General features: G+C 45.5%; 9 protein-coding genes across 9 annotated transcripts; 4 read left to right on the forward strand and 5 right to left on the reverse strand.

Moving 5' to 3' along the window:
- Positions 1-477: 477 nt before the first annotated feature.
- Positions 478-1,037, forward strand: CANTADRAFT_24910 (uncharacterized protein). Its single transcript, XM_020207257.1, has one exon. It carries the CDS (start codon positions 536-538, stop codon positions 713-715), a length of 180 nt encoding a protein of 59 aa, XP_020067492.1. The 5' UTR covers positions 478-535; the 3' UTR covers positions 716-1,037.
- Positions 1,038-1,562: 525 nt separating this feature from the next.
- CANTADRAFT_143310 (uncharacterized protein) lies at positions 1,563-3,162 on the reverse strand. The gene has a single exon (XM_020206297.1). The coding sequence runs from the start codon at positions 3,047-3,049 to the stop codon at positions 1,853-1,855; it is 1,197 nt and encodes a 398-aa protein (XP_020067493.1). The 5' UTR covers positions 3,050-3,162; the 3' UTR covers positions 1,563-1,852.
- A 462-nt stretch (positions 3,163-3,624) lies between these two features.
- Positions 3,625-4,140, forward strand: CANTADRAFT_143312 (uncharacterized protein). Its single transcript, XM_020206298.1, has one exon. It carries the CDS (start codon positions 3,794-3,796, stop codon positions 4,052-4,054), a length of 261 nt encoding a protein of 86 aa, XP_020067494.1. The 5' UTR covers positions 3,625-3,793; the 3' UTR covers positions 4,055-4,140.
- A 203-nt stretch (positions 4,141-4,343) lies between these two features.
- On the reverse strand, positions 4,344-5,142 carry CANTADRAFT_143333 (uncharacterized protein). Its single transcript, XM_020206299.1, has one exon. The coding sequence runs from the start codon at positions 4,808-4,810 to the stop codon at positions 4,397-4,399; it is 414 nt and encodes a 137-aa protein (XP_020067495.1). The 5' UTR covers positions 4,811-5,142; the 3' UTR covers positions 4,344-4,396.
- A 332-nt stretch (positions 5,143-5,474) lies between these two features.
- ANP1 (Anp1p) lies at positions 5,475-6,851 on the reverse strand (the record flags this gene model as incomplete). Its single annotated transcript, XM_020208983.1, has 1 exon — positions 5,475-6,851. One exon carries the CDS (start codon positions 6,849-6,851, stop codon positions 5,475-5,477), a length of 1,377 nt encoding a protein of 458 aa, XP_020067496.1.
- A 1,375-nt stretch (positions 6,852-8,226) lies between these two features.
- SMC2 (condensin subunit) lies at positions 8,227-11,742 on the reverse strand (the record flags this gene model as incomplete). The annotated part of the gene is made up of 1 exon (XM_020208994.1): positions 8,227-11,742. The coding sequence occupies one exon, from the start codon at positions 11,740-11,742 to the stop codon at positions 8,227-8,229; it is 3,516 nt and encodes a 1,171-aa protein (XP_020067497.1).
- Positions 11,743-12,361: 619 nt separating this feature from the next.
- Positions 12,362-16,121, forward strand: MSU1 (Msu1p). Its single transcript, XM_020207258.1, has one exon. It carries the CDS (start codon positions 12,368-12,370, stop codon positions 15,854-15,856), a length of 3,489 nt encoding a protein of 1,162 aa, XP_020067498.1. The 5' UTR covers positions 12,362-12,367; the 3' UTR covers positions 15,857-16,121.
- Positions 16,122-16,234: 113 nt separating this feature from the next.
- On the reverse strand, positions 16,235-17,194 carry CANTADRAFT_88279 (ZIP zinc/iron transport family; the record flags this gene model as incomplete). The annotated part of the gene is made up of 1 exon (XM_020211433.1): positions 16,235-17,194. One exon carries the CDS (start codon positions 17,192-17,194, stop codon positions 16,235-16,237), a length of 960 nt encoding a protein of 319 aa, XP_020067499.1.
- Positions 17,195-18,305: 1,111 nt separating this feature from the next.
- Positions 18,306-19,211, forward strand: CANTADRAFT_36245 (uncharacterized protein; the record flags this gene model as incomplete). Its single annotated transcript, XM_020208670.1, has 1 exon — positions 18,306-19,211. A coding segment is annotated over one exon (906 nt), but the record flags the coding sequence as incomplete, so codon positions are not given.
- Positions 19,212-19,293: the final 82 nt, after the last annotated feature.

A 19,293-nucleotide genomic window follows, 5' to 3' on the forward strand; every position in this document is an offset into this window, starting at 1 on the left:
TCAACAATAGGAATAGACGAGAGCCGAAGCAGGCGACTGCGCTTCCCAGAGGGGGGTTCAGGCACGGGAGTGGTGTCATGGGCCTCCTGACCCCTTTTCAGTGGGCGGTAGGATCGCCACCACGGATGGTGGCTGCTAGAGGTTCCACTGTCCATGGGTGTCTGAGTTACTAGTTGACATGGCGGTGGTTATGAAGGAAGCGCGCTCGCCGTCAATTGTCACAATAGTGCCCAGACATCTATTATGTCTTGGTTGTGGAGATTTGAGCGCGCCCAAGATGGCGTTGGCGGGGCAAAGTAGGCCAGGCTATGGCAGCGGACGTAGGCGCTGGCGCTGGATGGCGCCTACGGCGTTAGCTGATAGGACCGATCACTGCTCGGCTTCCTCAGACACCGACAATACCAGACCCTCGTTTCGGCTGTCCACGCGAAGGCTGCAGACAGTGGGACCAAACGCTACTCCACTGACGACACTAGCAGATGAGGCAGGACCGCTTGGTGTTTGGTGTTTGGCGTACCAGGCTGGGCGTGTCTGGATGAGCAGCTTGGCGTCGTTCACGGAGTTGTTTGTCACGGTTCTCTCCGAGGTTCTGTGGGCGGTTTGGGACATATTTTGTGTTTACGTGTTTCGCGTTTTGCCCGACATTCCCGTGTCACGACACGATCTCATCCAGATCTGGGTTCTTGACATCTACAGGTTAAGGTTCGAGATCTGACCGTTGGTTATCTCGTATCCGGGAATGTAAGGTAGTTAGTCAGGGTTCAAAAGCTGGGAGAGAGGCCTAGCCAGTACCTCATCTGGTGGCCACGATCCAGCACTGTGAAGAATGGCTGGAACATCCCCTAGTGTCTCCGAGAAACCCGAACCGGCGATAATGTCCCATTAGGAGGACGGTACGGGCGGAGCAGGCAACTTCCGAAGTTTAATCCTACCACCCAGCACCGCAAAAAGCTTAGGTTGCAAAGTTCATTAAATGGTGCTATGCGTTCCGGCTAGTCTTACTGCACGCTCGTAGACTGCTGGATGTAAGTTTACACCCACCATACATCACAATAGACCGTAGCTGTTTTGCTACAACCACGTCTGCAGATGCAGATCGTTTCTGGCAGGAGTCCTCAGCAATTCGAAATGCACCTTTCACCAACACTGAGTTGTGCAAAGGAGAACGCTAAAGCGGCAGGAGAAATCAGTTCTTCGAAGTGCTATGTTGTGGGCATGGTCATGGCCAAAATGCCAATCCCAGTCGTTTGGAATGCCTACAAATCAGCATAAAAATCGAGAGCAATCACCACCATAAAAGTACATCTCAACCAACTAATAAATTAGTAACAGTCGGATGCTGGTTGCTTGCCGTTTGCAATCAAGCACAACACACCAACGGTATTTTTTGGCAGCGTCCTCCAAAACTCCGCGTACACCTAGCTGAAGGGGGCATTCCTGGCTGAAATACAAACTTAACACAATATTTGATATTTTACGAAGCTGTCAAAAATTTTATAGTGCGCGCGTCAAATTTTTTGGCAGCTGCATTTTGCATCTATGCTGGCTAAGTAAATATCGAGGACCACGGATCCTAAGACGGTTGGACCAGCCTACAGCCGTGGTACGGTTACGGGTGCGAAAAGGAGTAAAACTCGTGTATTAGAAATTGAACGAGGGTATTGAACGAATGGGTCAGTAAAACCAAATAATACAGTATCAAAGGATGATAGGCGAAAGCAGAAAGAATTATCCGCAGCTATTGAACAAGGGAGTCTGCTGTGACTGGCAAGCAGTGGATTAGAATCGATATGTGCTGCGATTTGCACGAAATGAAGAATGGTGAAGCACCGTTTGGAATGTTGAGATGCACTTAGATCAAGTAAGCCAATGGGACCATGGCGAACATCAAGAAAGAACCAGCAGCGGCAGCGGCGGCGTTGGTGGAGTAGACACTGATGACTGGGGATGGAGCAGCGGCAGATGGAGCAGCGACAACGGTCTTTTGGGTTTGTTGAGCAACATCGCTGACGGTACCGTAGTAGACAGTGGTGTATGGCTTACCGGCGGAAGTCCAGACAGAGGTGACTGGGACTTCAGTGGCAGTGGTGTAGTAGGTGGTGGTGTATGGCTTACCGGCGGAAGTCCAGACAGAGACGACTTCTTGGGTCTTGGTGACTGGAGTCACGGCAGTGAGGTAGGTGGTGGTGTATGGCTTACCGTTAGAGGTGTAGGTGGAAACGACTTCGGTGGCTGGGCACACGGTGGTGTAGACAGTACCAGCAGAGGTGTAGGTAGAGGTGATTTCAGCAGCCTTGGTGGTTTCAACTGGGCAGTAGGTGGTGTAGACGGTGGTCTTACCGTCAACGGTTTGGGTGGTGACAGCTGGGGTGGCAGCGACGGTGGTTTCGTGGCACTTGTTGTCGGAACAAGAGGTGATGGTCACGACAGTGGTGTGCTTGTCAGTGACAGTGAGGGTACCAGAGGCAGAGCCAGTGATAGTAGCAGAGCCAGAGGCGGAGCCGGTGGCAGAACGGGAAGCAGTGGAAGTGACAGCTGGCACAGATGAGGAGGAGGTGGCGTTGACTGGGTCGACAACAGCGAACTCAATAGGAGTACCTGGGATGGCAGCACCATCGAGGGTCTTCAAGTGGTCAACGAAGTCAGAAATTTCGTCTCTGGAAGCCAACTTGGACTTACCCAACAATCTCTTTCTGATGGCAGCAGTAGAGTTACCGGATGGACGTTGTTCGAGGTGGACACCGAACAATTGAGCAGCAGCTTGTTGGTACAAGTCGATGGCTGCGATTTCGATAATTCTGCCAGCAGCGACGATGTCGTTGTAGAAACGGTTGTTGTTGGCAAGGGCGTAGTAGAAGTCGACCTTGAAGTCATCGGCCGAGCTGAAGTCGAAGGTGACTGGCAAGTCAGCTGGGATTGGGAATGGACAAGTACCAGTTTCCAAGTCGACGGTAGCAACACTCACACCGTTGACGACACAGGCGACATCGACGGCAGAGGTGGCGGTGAGGAGAGTAGCAGCAGCAGCGAGGGAAAGTAACTTAACCATTGTAGCGAAGGAATAGAACTAAGTGACTAATGATCAGAAGGGAGGGGAGAAGCTAGTAGTTATATAGTCAAGGGAGCTAGATCAAGATCAAATATAGCCGCAAAAAAAATAGCAACGGCGCCAGTATGGGCAAAAAAATAACTCTGGTGGTACAATAACCTAACGTAAGGGAAGAAAGCGGCGTGGGCCATCTGGGAGCAGTAGTTATCTGGTTGTTAAAGTAAAATGAATTGCAAATGGTATCTAAAAAATAAAATAATGTTCGAAAATACCGGTAAAAAATATATCCTTACGAACAATCAATTTAATAAATGCGTGCATATACTCTGGGAGGTGCATTCATTTATAGAAGTCTGTCGCTCAATTGGGAGGCTTTGGGCTGTGTGCAGGCGGTGGCGGATGTAATAATATGCACGTTGCGAAGGATTAAACTAGACCCAGCAGAAATTAAGTCTCTCCCATAGAAGGATCCGCAAACGGCACCTTCGAGACAGCCCTATTGTTAGGAGGAACTGGAGCTGTCACGCTACCACGCCTCGACTAATTCCGCCAATTAGCGCACGCTGTTGCATTCCAGGTCCCTGGCCCACGTTCACCACCTGTTGGTGCAAAACCTCCCCTGGCTACGACCGGGGGTAATTACTGCGGCGCTTGCATATTTGGTGGCACCAAAGAAAACTTCTCGGAGATCGGCTGACACAGAAGTTTCCGGTTGTTGTGCCCATAACACCAGAGTGCAGCGGAATGTTCCTTGGTGTTTTCAAGGGCTTAGTAGTGTACTATGCTGGCCACCGTGCACACTGCGTATTTCCGACTCCTGTCTTATTGGGGGGGGGGCGCGGATCGTGGTGCATCGTGCTGCTAACCGTGCAGCTGACACCAGGTTGGTCCTCTGTCGTAGGAACCATCACTAGACACCTACCCACGGTGAGTTCCGGAAACTCGCTCGTGTATTGCTTCCGTTATCCGCAGCTTTGTTGCCCAGGAAATGGGCTAGTACAATAGCAACAATATAGTAACCGACCTGAGGCTCAGGAACCCAGCATGCCCTAATTTATTATCTATATGAACAAATTAGCGGGCTTGGCTCACTCGCTACGCCTCCAGAACGTCGCTGGAGATCCAGGTGCTCTTTACAAGCTAGTTTGGTCCGTTGGTCTAGCTTGTGTTGAGATCCATGATGGTGTTGGCCCCAAAGATCGCGATCCAACCTGCCTGCAACATAAATCTGCCCCTCAATAACTCCAGTGCAGAGGATATTATTTTCCAGCTGCCCCCACTGAACGAATTTTTTAGACAGTTGGTGCATTCGGAAAGTCTATCTACGAATTCGTACTCTCACTGTTCTCACCACAATGTTGTGGCTGATCTTAAGACAATCGACTGGAGACGATCGTTGACAGACGCATCTGTTATCGATAGCCGTCTATCGTTTGTCGTAAACAAACAATATGGATCGGAGCGAACAATCTGATAATCGTGGCTCTGAACACTGGCTGTCAGGGAGAGCGCAAAAGTGGCCAGAAAATGAACAGTCCGATAATGTTTGCGCCCTAGACAAAAAGGTCGAGCATTCTCCGCAGTGCAGACTGCGGCACCTGCACTTAGATCTCGCATACTGGTACACCAATCTGGCAGCTCAGGCTGGGCCCGGTACAACTTACTCCTGATCCTTAAGTGGCCTGACATCGGAGGACAGGTTTCTTGATCGTGCGATGCAGCGACAGTCCAATGGGGCCGTTCCACCGCTACTTCCGGCATAACACATCTCTATCCCATTGTGCTGTGATAACTAAAGCCACATTCATGTGGATAAATCCGCAGTTTCAAATCTCACCAAAGCTTGACACTCATTCCAGAGGTGCATGCAACGTTTTCGTGCTCAAGGAAGGATCTTAAAATGGTTTTGATCGACGGTGTGGCCTACATGCATGATGCATGCACAATGTATATATAGAAAACAGCTGCATTGTCCTGTTCGTAGTTTGCCGCTAGCTACATGAATATGGGTACTAATAATTGGTGGGTTTGACTATTGGATGTATACCACGAGCTAAAACTGTTGTCTTCAGTCTACGGGTGCATAAGTCAGGGCCAAAAAGGCAAGGGTTACAAACACAGCCGTTGGGCTTGCGTTGCACAACAAATGCTGTATAATACAATGGATGGGAGAAAACCCCTCAAGTATCCGTTAAGAATGCGATCCTTTGGGCAAGCCGATTGCCCCTTTCGACGGATATTGATACCACCAGGGACACCATCATATGGTTGATAATACCTTTTCTATTTTGAGCTTCATTTGATGCCGTACCTTGCTCAAATAATGTTGCCGTTTGACATGGCCCTGGATCATACATGGCTCGAAGCAACTGCACCCACATGGGGGCTGATTCGGCTCACATGCTGACTAGCTAACTCCGACACCTCATGGATTGAAGTCCGCTAATTTCTTGCTATCTTGCTTGGTTTCATCGATGGCCCAGTCGTCGGCGCCGGACCAGTCCACGTTAATCTGCCTCAATTTCGACATATCGGTGTTCTTCAAAAATTTGGCTCTTTCCTTGCCCCAGTCTTCTTGCACGTCGTCGAAAGCCTTGTTCCAGACCTTGTCATACACCTTTTTGATTTTGGCTTCTTCTTTTTGCCTGCTTTCCTCTAAAGCCATCCATTCCATGTGCTTCAAATCATCGCTGGATGGTTCGTAAATGTGCCAGATGACATAGTGTGGCAAGCCAATGACTGAGTATCCCATACGTTTGCTCAATTTACCGAAGGCCTCAGTCTCGGCATGCTTTTCAAACGAAAATGCAGGGAAGTGGGAGCCAGTACGGAACACCTTGGCCTTGGTCAAGATGGAAACACCTCCAATACCGTCCAAATCCATTTCCACTTCTGGGTCACCGTATGGATCACGTAAGTACGCCAAGTGAGGTCTCCAGGTCTGGTACTCCACGTAACCCTCGACGATACATGCATCTTCGCCCAAGGTCTCGGCTAATTGTAACCCACCATCGGATTCCTGCCACGAGTTCAAGTCGTATGGTTGCTGGTTGCCTAACCAGTCTGGCAATGGTCTCCAGACATTCGGAACAATCACGTCTTTGTCGTGATGCATCAAGTCTTCTAAAATAGTAGGAGGCACGGTTTCCACGTCCGCATCACGCCAGTAGACGAACGAGTGGTATGGCTTGATGGCCACTGTCCATAACCAGTTTCTGGCTCTGGCCATCAACTTTCTTCTAGGACCTTGCGCTGCGAAGCCGTGTCTGTCGGAAAAGCCCTGGCCAATGACTTGGCCAAAGTCCTTCTCGAAGATCTCGATTTCGCCAAATCTCTTGGCTGGGTTGGGATCACTCTGCACTTCGTTCAAATGCTTTTTCAACACTCCCATGGTGTCGTCGGACGAATCCGACACCAAAAATGCCAAATCAATGAGGTTGTGGGGGTAGGTCAAGTTCTTCATGTGGCCAAAGAACATGGGTAAATGGGCTGCAGCGTCTCTCAAAGGGACGCAGAACAACACTCTTTCGTCATGCTGCCAGCCGTTGGCATGGCCACTGTACTGTTCCAAATCGAAGTACTGGACCCTCGGAACACCCGAGAAATCGGGACTGTAGAGTGCTGAGAACGTATCCTTGACGTTGATTCGGGTCAACCCAAATATTACGAGTAGGAGCATCCAGAACGACGCGATTTTCGCCTTGGAAAGCGACCATTTGCCCGCAGCTTTGGATCCGGCCTCAGATCGGAGGCCAGCCTTGCTGTCGTACTCGTAGGGTGTCATTTGTATCGAATGGACCATGATTGTATGTGGTTTATGTCCGTGTGGTGTGCGACGTGTCGCGATGTGTTTCGAGCTTGAATATGGCTGAAAAGTGTGTATTCGGAGGGTGAGTCACCTTCAGCCGCTTGTGGTGGTTTGTAAGAGGGGGTCGAGCTGACTGTGCTGTTTGTTCACGACAGTCACGATGTCGCTATGCTGGAACTCGCTAGTGATGCTTTGGAGTTGGGTGATTTGGCGAGAAAATCGTCGGTCCAAAAGGGCTCGATGTGCACGTCACGTTACTCGAGTGTTGGATGGCGGAGAGATCAGGCTCGATGTCCTTGTTGCAGGGACTATGATAGGTGTTGATGCCCGTGATGGTAGCCGAAGGGGAAAAGAATCAGAGACGTCAACGAAAACTCACGTGGGTGCGCAGCACGTGATGGTGAGTGGGTAGGTGGGAATTTGCCCAGGATGCGCGTTCCACTGCCCTGCACTGTCGTGCAACATGCACGCGTTGCAAAGCCTCTAATCTCGAGATGTGTAGGGAGCATCTTGTGGAGGTTCGCACGCTCAGCGCCATTGTAGTCTAATGCTTAACCTTACGCCTCCCTCCCTAATTCTTGGAAGTTGGCAAGGCATCAATTGAGTTTAATTCCATAACCTCCCTGCCCTAGCTCTGCCTTGACAACCTGCACTATTAGAGTTGTACCCTGCCTAATCTCTGGCAAGTGGCTACCCCCTACGGTGGGTGCGGTGCCAGCATCCCTGGTTCCGTTTGCATTTCGCCTGGCCCACACAGCGTCGTATTTTATTCAAATGCATTTATTAAGGTTTATTTTCCGACAGAACAAAACGGTTCTTAGCATTACCGTTTATTAACTACAATTGACAGGGCCATTCCAGGTCTGGGGCTGGAAATCTAACTCTGTTGTCTCCGCATTATCTGCATCCCTCCGCCACTTCCTGCCACCGTATGTAGTCTAGGTGTCGAAGATGAAATTACGTTAGTAATGCACCTCCCACGCCTCCCATGCCGCCTGCATGTATATGAACTAACGACCGACCCCAGAGGTGAACTACACCGAGAATTGCTATCTTATCAATTCTAGATCACTTTTATTATTGCGTGCTCTATTTGTGCAATTGCATTGGTTTCTTGTGTCTGGAAATATCGGATAACCCAGGACTCATAGATTGACCTGGGGTTTGCTGGAGACGATTGCACACATCGTGAACCAACCTGAAAACGGATGTATCGGGACCCTGATGAAGTTCCGCGTGGCGGGATGAGCTCGGTTTCCTGCTTGAGTAGTAGGTAAACACCGTAGAAAAATGGTCAAGCAAGCACCCAGCTGAAATTAGAAGCCTCCGTAATTCGCAATTCTAGTCACCCTGACGTCAATTATTATTACTACATCACGGAGACCACAGAAGTACCATCCTGGAACCTTGTTCTGAATACCCTATTGGCATTCGTGAACATACCTTCCTTCAAAGATACAACAATAAACTGGGATCCCTTGAACCTGGTCTTGATAAGGTGGCCGATGTTTTGAGTGTGAGACAAATCCAAGGCAGCATCAACCTCATCCAAAATGTACATGGGTGCGGGTTTGAATTGCAATAATGCCATGATGAGCGAAAGTGCAACCAAAGATCTTTGACCACCCGACAATTCAACCAAGCTTTCCTTCCACACTTCACCAAGCTTAACTCTGACTTCCAACCCCTGTGTGACATCCATCATGTTCACGGGAACCAACTTGGTGAAGGACCCAGGCAACAAGTCGCTGAAAATTTGGCCAAAGTCAACCGAGACCTTCTGATATGTGCTGTTAAGTGTATCTCTCTTGTACCCGTTCAACTTTTCGATTGTGTTGACAATCTTTGTCTTATCCTTCTCAATGGTTTTCACCATATGTTTCAAAGAGGTTTCCTTCTTCTCAACATTGTCAATCATGCTCATGATGTTCACATTCACTTTTCTCTTCATACTCTGGAATTTTTCTTCAAGAACTGCCAATTGTGCGTAGCTTTCCTCGAGATTTATGTTAGGGTACTGCTGTATAAGATTATCCAAGATACTAGTATCAGTCACCCAGTCATGCTCGCTAATGATCTTGTCCAAACCTGCCTTCAAATTATTGGTTATGCTAGAAGATTTTTCTATCTCGTGGCTCAATTTCTGTCTCTCAAGTTTGTATTCATTAAGAGAATCATTCTTGAGTTTGATGACCTTAATAAGCTCGTTGATTTCTTCATCAAGTCCTAGCAAGTTGGCTTTCTCCTCATCAAGCTCTGCCTTAGTAATTCTCAATTCGTCGCCCAATTCATTGAATCGTTGTATCGTTTCGGCTTTCTTTCTTTCAAGTTCTTCGAACAATGAAATGCTGCTCTTGAGTGAGTCTTGTAAGTTACTCAATTCTGACTTCAGTTGTTCGTTGTCAATTTGGATGGCTTGATATTCGTCGTTCTTGCTATTAAGAGCATTTTGCTTTTTAGTTAATTCTTTCTTCAAGTTGTTGATTTCTTTCTTGAGATCGCTCAACTTAGAGCCCTTATCATTGTTAAATTCAGCGATATCTTTCTCAATCTTCGCGATATCACTCTGATAACTGATGCAGTTTTGGTCCTCTTCCTTCATTCGTTGTGCCAAGTTGATTATCTCATTTTCGTTGGCTTCATTTTGTTTCAAAATCATTGAAGATGGATTACTGTCCAATTTCTTCTCTAACAATGATAACTCGTACTTCTTCAAATTTAAATCATTCTGAAGGGATCTTGTACCACTGATTACAGATTCCATCCTTCCAATCTCACTTCTGACTTCATGAAGCCTTTGAGTAACCTCTTTCAAGTTGTTGGAGATGGTGTTAAATCTTTGGATCTTAATTAAAATCGAAGAATCGTTCCTACGGGAACCTCCGGATAAATTACCCTCTGGATCATAGATGTCACCTTCGAGAGTAATTGAACGAGATCTAATCTTGGGATCGAAGGTAATAATTTTCGCGGTTTGAGGATCCTTGCAAATAAAGGTGGTGCCAAATATGTACTCCATTGCTCTGATTAATTCATCTTCGAATTCAATCAAGTTTAGTGCCAACTCAACCTTATCAGGAGCCAACGTTTTTGCATAATCGATAACATCTCCACTGATGCTCCTTGAGTTAATCTTATCCAATGGAATGATAGTAACTCTTCTCCTCAATTGCCCTTTTTCCAATAACTGTGTTGCAACTTCTGAATTGTCAACCACAACATTGTAAAGTCTATTACCAGCACAAATCTGTATGGCCAAGGCTTGAGAATTTGATTTCTCCGGCAAATTAAAGAGTTGTGCCACAATTCCTCTAACTAACTCATCATTAAAATTAGCAGAGGGCCTGGAATAATTGAATCCTATGCTTCCAACATCCCTTTCCAAATAGCTCAAGTCATGCTTTAACTTATTTGATTGGGCAACCAAATTGGACTCCTCGTCCTTGAGTTGGTTTACAACGTTTGGATCAAATCCCAATTTAGTGTTCAATTCTTGTTCCATGGAACTGATCTCAGATTGGTATTTCTTCTTGTTATTGAGGAATGTCTCGTTTTCTGCTTTCGCTTTTTCCAATTTGATTTGGTCATTTTGAATTTGATTCTTCAAGTGAGATATCTTAAGATTGGAAGTCTTTATGAAATTTTGACTGTTATTCAATTTCTCCTTGACTTCATTCAACTGTGCAGAATAACCTGTACTTATATTACCAGTAGAAGACAAACCTGTAGATAAGGTTGACAACAATTCCTCTTTCTGGTTGAATTCATTTTTCAATTGATTCAACTCCTCATTGGACTTATTGAAATCCTGCTCAAACTTTTGATACAGTTCAAGGCTTTTTTGCAAGTTAGACTGAATATCTCGAATTTGGAATTCAATTCTTTCTCTATTACTTTTTTCTTCATTCAAGTTCTCTTCTATTAAGTCCTTTGAGGTGGTCAATCTTGTATTCTCATTGGTCAACTTAGACTCCCTGTGCTCTAATTCCTTCAACTTTCCATCATTTTGTAGCTCTGACTCCCTTTGTAGCTTTACCTGATTCAAATCATCATTCAAGTTTTGTATCTCGTTGACCAACTTTTCGTTTTCATTGTTCAAGAATGCTAAACGAGATTCATTTTCACTCAAGGAGTTCGAATGGTTAGTGAAATTCCTAGATAACTTCAAATAGTCGTGAGCTGCCACTATTCTGGATAGCTTTTCCAAATCTATTTGAGTCTGTTGGAACTCTAAGAAGTTTCTCTTCTCCTTACGCAACTTCTCCAACTTAGGTTCGATTTCCTCCTTTAAGAGATTTCTGATTTCGGTCAACTTGGCTTCCTTCTTTGCCATGGTTTTTTGGGCCTTGTCCTTGCGCTCCTCGAACGTTCTTGTACCTGCTGCTTCCTCGATCAAGGAAAGGATCTCCGATGGCTTCATGCTTAGCACCTTGGTGATCTTACCCTGCATGATCAAGAAATTGGGGTTGTTGATATTCAATTGCACAGATTGGAACAAGTTCAACACCGTTTGCTGCTGGGCCTTGTGCCCGTTGATCAAGTACTTGGAGCTGCCACCCAAGATGATCTGTCTGGTGACACTGATGGTGGAGCAGTTTTCGAATCCGATCGGTGACTTGGAGATCTCGTTGTTGTTGAACACGATGGTCACACTGGCTTTGGTTACTCCTGCCTGTCCTCTCTTGTAGATCAAGTCCTGTAAGTTGGAAGCTCTGACTGTGGACATGGAGGCGATTCCTAGCACGAAACAAATGGCATCTAGAATGTTGGACTTCCCCGAACCGTTAAGTCCTGTGATAGCATTGAACTGATGGTCCCATCCTGAGATCACCGTACGGGTGGCGTACGACTTGAACCCATCGATGATGAGCTCTTCTACTTTCATGGTAGTAGTAGTATAGATTCGGGATTTGAACGGCTCTTTTTAGATTTGGATATGGGTGGGGTCGTGGAGTGGCTATGGACGTGCAGGATGATGAGTTTAGGTGGCCAGTAGGATGGCTGGATGCGTTTGGGGTAAATGTTTTGGGTGCAAGTTGTTTGTCATTGATGATTTGAACGCGTATGTTGACTTCCCAATGCGGAAGTGAGTGTCGCGGCTGCCGTGGTGGTGCAACTGCGAACTAGGCAAGAGGACGTGGCCATAATTAAACCATTCTGGAACAACTGATGAATTTGGCAGTCTTTTCACTTGTATTTACTACTTCTGGTTGTCTATTGGGGTTTTATATATTTTTAAGTAGTGCATTGTTGACTTCCATTTCTTAATATTTATAGAAAAACTGACAATTTTCAAAAATATGTGAAATTGGATTTCCAGATTCTTCAGGAAAACACGGCGTTCGATATGATTTCTTCGTTGTGTTTACCTGCTCATTCTATAGGGAACCCTAACGCCCAGGGATGCCATTTTCATATCCACACGTGACTGACAGCACGTGACACAATATCCATCACAAATTTTCAAGTGCCATCTCCTGCCCCAACTCTACTCCTGTCCCCCATAACTGATGCACCAAGCAAGGCCGAAGGGCATACGGTGGATACGATACAAATCGACCAACACGTCCCAGAAAGCGAATTTTATTCCTCAGGAGCTCAAAAACCGCCACAAATACTTCCCAAAGGCAAGCATTCCACACTCCACTACGGTGCAAGATGACAATAGTAGGCGAAATCTCGTGAAGAACTTGCTCAAGTCAACCGGAAAAGACTATACTAGGTCCAAAGGAAACTACTTCGATCCAGCAAACTCCCAATTGAACTTGTCGTTGAATAACTCCGTGCTCTTTGATAAGATTTCCAAGGCTACCATAGATAGAACCGCTAAAAGATTCGAGATTCCATCCAAGGACTGGAAAAGCGACATCGCCAAACTTCTTGAAGGCCTGGAGGAGGCGAATAAGTCAAAAGTGAACAAGATAAGGAGAGCGATACACGACTCCATTATCAATGCCACCATCAGTTCACAAGCAGTCAACGATTCCACCAACATAGGAGACTTGGTGACCTTGTACGACGATAACGTAAATTTATACTTGGTTGTCGAAATCCCCACCAACTTGAGCTCGTCTTCCTATACGTTTATCAACAACGAGGGAGAGGTTGTGTATGCAAAGAGATCCGCCATAAAGCTTAGGTTTCCTGGTGTGATCCCCAAGAAGTACCACGATATCGTGAGGACTTTCGTGCAGTTGGAGAAGAAATACTTGGACATTGCTCCAGTGGGGGTGGCCAATGATAAATACACCAAATCAGTGCAATCCTTACCCCAAGAATTACAGGACCCTGAGATCAATGAAAATGTATCTACAAAGTCGAGGCTACAGGCATACCGGAGCAGCAAGTTGGGCTCAGCTCTGGAAAATGGGATAATCACCGAAGATGCTACCGATATTGCAGTGGAGGGCACTGAGTCGATTTCCTCGGAAAATGACTTTCTTGTGGCCCAAGCGTCATCTCAATTTCTCACCAATTCCAACGTCAACACCTACCACGTTCCCATCGAGGCTCGGAAGTTCTACTCCAAGGCTCTTACCGACGTATCCATCAAAGCGTTCAACCAGCTTTCGCTCGTCAACACCAAATTGGAAGTGTTGCACCGTAAGCTCCAATACGACTACAACCATGATTTAATCAACTCACCCCGAACAATTTCCATTTTCGAAATACTCTACCATATCGAGCATACCGACCTCACCAAGCTTGAAGACTACAATGCATCCGTCTCCCACATAGGAAAATCGCTAGACCTCCCGTTTGATTTCGAGTCCCAACAGTACCACGTCTCGACCTTTTTGGCCTTGATTATTTCGCTCAGAAAGCAATCGAGGCTTTGGAATATCGACAAGTACAGTAAGAGCTACCCTCCAGCCAGTGTAACCATTCTCCCCATCAAGAACGTGGAGTTGATCAATAATGTGATATATTTCTTGAAGTTCAAGAAGGGAGACTCCCAATTTGCGAACTACGCTATGAAGAAGTCCGGACCCAAGCCGCAGTATTATGAAGATATTATTCAGATGTTCAAGGACTACATAATTGGCAATTTCACCAGTGATCCGGTTTTGGAGACCTTGTTGGTGGGTATAGTAAGATTGGTGGATAAGCACTTGGGGCACGTCGAGGGAATTTACTCTTATGAATATTCCAAGGCTAGAGCCTACGATTTGTTGAACTGCCTCCAGGAATCTCCAGGACAGACAACACCCCAAATTGTCAATCCTGGTACATGGTACAAGTCTTTACCCATAGCGGAAGACATAAGTATAATGTCCAATTTGAGCAAGGACTACTATGAATTCATTGACAAGCATTTGGATGCAAGTGATGTGGACACAGCTCAGGCATCAGTGGAGTTATCTAAAGATCGCGTTGGAGTTCTGATACCAGAATCTAAAAATCTTGAGGCTTTCAACGACACCTTTGGTGGTACAAAAGACAAGAACACCAGTGATTTCTATACTTCGGATCCACTTTGCGGAATTCGTGAAGACTTCAGGTCTATTCCAATCTATTGTATTGACTCTGCCGATGCACATGAGATCGACGACGGAATTTCCATCCATCTGGATGCCAGGGATTATATTATTTCCACTCACATCGCTGATCCAGCATCTTATCTTCGGCCCCACTCAATAATTAGTTCTATTGCCTTTAGCAAGGGAAGGACTACTTACTTACCTGAAGGACCATCAATGATGTTGCCCAAATTAATTCCAAATTTGTCAGGGTTGGGTATTAATGGAAAAGAAACAAGAACATTTGTCATCCAATATAAGCTCAACAAGGCCATAATTGATTCATACATTGAAGAAAGGCTCAAAGACAGTTCATATGAGCTTCCATCCAAAATTCTTACCCAGATTCAAGACCAAATCAAATCTACAGCCAACATTAAAGTTGCAGTAGGTAAGAACTTCCCTCAAGGTTATACTTATGAAAAGGTAGATAGCCTTTTGAAAGACGAGAGTAAAATCAACAATTTCAGAAGGGGAATCACAGACGACAAAAACTTCCAGAACTTGTTTAAACTCTGGAACATATCGACCATCTTGCACAACATAAGAGTATTGATCGGCGAGGGCACCCAATTTGCCATTACCAAGTCCAATATCAAGGTAATGCCCATGAATGAAGCGCGGGGCGAGTTGCCTTCCTTCAAGCACATCAAAAATGGGTATGAGATGGCTCTCGAGTCAAAACAGGCCGTGCAAGTGATTTCGTCTTCTTCGCAGGGCGAAAATTCGAGATCTCAACTCTTGGTGTCAGAATTCATGATTTTTGCAAATCAGTCGAGTGCTTCATTTGCACACCGAAATGATATCAAAATCATTTACAGATCACAAGAGATGATTTTGACCGAAGAAGTGAAGAAAACTATCCACAAGTTGATTAAGGACAGTGTTTTATCGAAACAAAAAATCAGTGAGGAGAGCCTTAGCAAGATATTGTCTGTATTAACCAGTGCCAAAACTCAAATCCAGCCAAAGAGACACGAATCTTTGGGGGTTGACTCTTACACCAATGTGACCTCGCCATTGAGAAGGTATACAGATATCTTGAATCATTGGAAGTTCGAGGAATATCTTTTGAAAAAGAGCGATTGGTTGCAACTTTCTGATAGCAATCTCCAGTTTATCGCCAATCATCTTCAAAATATGGAGCTCATTAACAACCAGATTCAGAGATTCTCGTCCAAATTCTGGGAGGGTATTTTCCTAAAGGAATATTTGCTTTTGTTGAAACAAGGAAAAATCCCATCGGACCAGAAGATAAAGTTCAGAGTATTAATCAGGTCCAATCCCAGGAATGGTAATGTGGTTTTGGTTGATGTACTTGGCTTCAGCAACCTTCACTCCAAATTGGAGGTAACACCAACTTTGATGGAGTTATTCAAAAAGGGTGAAGTTCAGGTGGGCCAAATTTTGGAGTCTGATAGAATTAAAATTGTCAAAGTAGATTTCATTGAAGATGAGTTGATTTTGGAATACAAATAGGGATGCTATACAGTCGTTAGAGATTGTTCACCATTAAGCCGGATAACTCCCGGATCTAGATATAGAAAAGAGTGATACCAATTTGAAATTTCATGAATCAAAAAGAACTCCTGAACTTCACTTCAAGCAACCATTTTTTGAAATGTCCTTGAAGTTCCAACCATCCATTCATTCCCATAAATGTATTACATCCGCATGGTCGAAGTGATGCATATGTAAATAGCATAGATAGAATCCACTTGTAATTATTACGATATTCAAACACGCCAGTTGTTGATGAATCTATAAACCTATACCAAAGCAGTAGAAACTGCTATGCACATCAGATAAGAAATGTTAAATTGTTGGAGATTCCAGTGCAACAAAAGAATCTGGTGACTAGGCCCATTTGCCTATTACCGCCATTATGCCCGCTCCGATGGACAACAAAATATAGGCCTTTATAGTGTTGGCCATCCCGTTCTTGCCTTTGAAATCCGGAGAAAAGAAAAAATCGTAGGCCATAAGCTCGACCAAACTGTTATAAATTAAAACCCCTCCACAGAGAGCATCAAAAACACCAGTGGTGATGAGGGCTCTTCTGGAGTTAGGAGGATATGACTTTCTCACCCCAATACCGATGGCTATCGCAATGGGGGTGGTGAGGGTGTATGCTAAAGATAGGCACCATGGGACATACCATTTTTTCTCAGGCCATGGTGTAGTAGCAAATCTCGTTCCCAAACCTAAACCTTCTAGCAACTGATGGAAAGCAATGGCCACGTACAAAGACTTAAATTGGTCCCCTGCGATGGCTAGCGAGAGGCCGACGAACACCGAGTGGAACACAATTCCAAACTCGAGAAACAAGGTGTTGAGGATCTGTTGATACGTGTTCTCCTCGGTGGTCTTGATGATGGGAAACTCCTTTTCGGAAGCCTGGGCCATTTCTATGCATTCTTGTCTCTCTGCCCACTCTGCTTCTTTCTGCTCCAACTTGCGATGGGCGATGAGGTCCATGAAAAAGATAAGAAACACCCCCATCAACGCTATACCTTCCGTCCACGGGTAGTCGAACGGAGGTCCCAAGCACGGGTTGGTGAGGGCTTCGTGGGCCTCTGCAAGCAAGTGCACGAACCCAGTAGCCACAATGACCCCAGTGCCTACGTACTTGGTACCGAAAAATACCCAGGGGGGAAGCTTTATCCACGGACACTGTTTGGCAACCAAAGGGAAGAACGAACCAATGGCCGACACTCCCAAAAGCACGAATACTGCCGATATTCTTGCACCTAGGTATTCTCCATTGTAGGTGTTTCCAGATTCGCAGGTATCGGCCCGCGGGCTTAGCGAACTCATTTCTGGGGAAAATGCCGGGGACGGGCCGATGGGCCTATATAAGTATGAAAGGGCATCGATGCCAAGAGCCTATAACCCTCAGGGTTCCGTATGCACACTGGTGTACGATCGAAAAGAAAAGGGCTAGAAACGGTAAATGATCTTGGCAGCCAGGGCTATTATCATAAGCTGGAACTTGCGCAATGACAGCTGTGGTTTCAGTGCGGGCAAAACGAGGTCGAAAGGGAAGTTAGAGTGGCCACAAATGGGAAGAGCGAGTAGAGTAAGCCTTCCAGAGTTGCTACCTTCTCCCCAAATTTCTTGCTATTCGGTAATTAATTTATCTTTCGTTCGCTGTTGGACAAAATTTCTAGACACCTGGTTTTAAAAAGTAAATGCCAAATTTAGTTTCAACTGGAAATAAATGCTCAAATAACAGTCTGATTTGAGGAGTCCAAAGCACTCAGGGAATTAATTACCATTCCACTAGTCGAACTTGAGGTGACTCACCGCTTTCCTAGTTCAAAACTACTTATATTGCTATCAATTTCAAATCTCCAATATTCAACAAGAACCCCTAATTGCTCAGGGCACGGCAAGTTGCAATTTACTGTCCAACCCTGCCTCTTTTGACTGTTGCAGGTCCACTACTGTCAAGTTTATGCTTCGCCTGGGTAACTATTAAACAATTGTATGCACTCCCGGGTCAGGATCATCGGGCGATATCGGAACGCCGTTTCCCTTTCTCCGTAGTTTACGATAGAAGACAAACAGCAGCTCGCAATTCCTATAGACTCTCTAGAGGGCCACAGCCCATTTAAGAAATGATGCAGTATAGTTTTTACTTATTAATGTCCGTTGTTACATCTTCCCCTAATTTGGAGGATTTGTACAAACCCCAGTTGCATTTTATGATTTTTGAGTTCTACCTGTGTTAGAGTGGCGCTTTCAGACTGAGGAAGCAAGATACAGATTTTGGAGTATATTCAAAGGAAGTAGAGTCAAAAATGCCTATTTATCATTCATCAAGAAGATTTATCCGGAAAGAATTACCATCTTCAAGTGATACGCTCACGTGATTACGAGCACGCGTCCAGATATATCAAAACAATCTTTCCTTACTCAACTGGCCATGACTTCCGTGGTATCCTCCTCGTCCATAAACAGCGCCTTCATATCGACCACAGATCATCTTCCTTGTGATATTATAAGGTCAATATGGGTGGTTCAATCCTTGAATATAAACATACACAAGGCTCGAAATAGACTAAATCAGCTACTCCTCGGACTTCAGAACCAGTCAATTTCGTCTTCAAACAAAGATGAAGTCGCCCAAGAAATAGTACAAATCAAGAAAGAAGTCCTACAGTACCATCATGAGGCTATACTGGAGTCACAGGCACTCAAAAATCAACTCATAACTCATAAACTTGGTCTAAATGAAGAAGTAGAACAGCTCGAACAAATCATAGAACACAACAGAAATTCCCAAGACCACAGTAACAAGAGCATCTCACAGCAGGAGTTGCGAAAGCAGCTCGAGGCACATTACAAGGAGAATCCACTAGTGTCGCAAAGAGAGGCCATCGAAGAGCAGGGCTTGTTGCGTAGTCAACAGAGCCAAGAGGTCAAGGCAGGCGGCCACCGCAAGAAAGCAAGAAATACTGGTTTGAAGCTAGTCTTCAAAGTGCCCCAGGCAAAAGTGGTTCCGAATGGCAAGATTTCTAAGCTTAAATCTAAGCAGAAACCTGCTCGAAAGATAAAGCAGCCGGTGCCTGTAAAAGAGGAAGTGCAAGAGGAACAGGAGGATACTAATGCATACTGCTTTTGCAAGCAGGGCTCTTTCGGCGATATGATCGCGTGTGACAACGAGGACTCGTGCCCCAATGGAGAGTGGTTCCATTATAAATGTGTGGGATTGCTTAACAGAGTCGAGGCTTTGAAGTTCACTACAGGAAAACAAAAGTGGTTTTGTTCTGAACACTGCCGCAACGTAGTGGAGGCTACTCTCGCAAAGAAGAAAAAGAAAAGAGGAAGACCGAAGCGACAAAATTGACGTGGAACACCTCGACGACTTACCTCGTGTTGAGCTACAACACACTTATGATAAAGACCCCTCA

Source organism: Suhomyces tanzawaensis (genome assembly GCF_001661415.1).
Source record: "Suhomyces tanzawaensis NRRL Y-17324 unplaced genomic scaffold CANTAscaffold_1, whole genome shotgun sequence".
NCBI lineage: Eukaryota > Fungi > Ascomycota > Pichiomycetes > Serinales > Debaryomycetaceae > Suhomyces > Suhomyces tanzawaensis.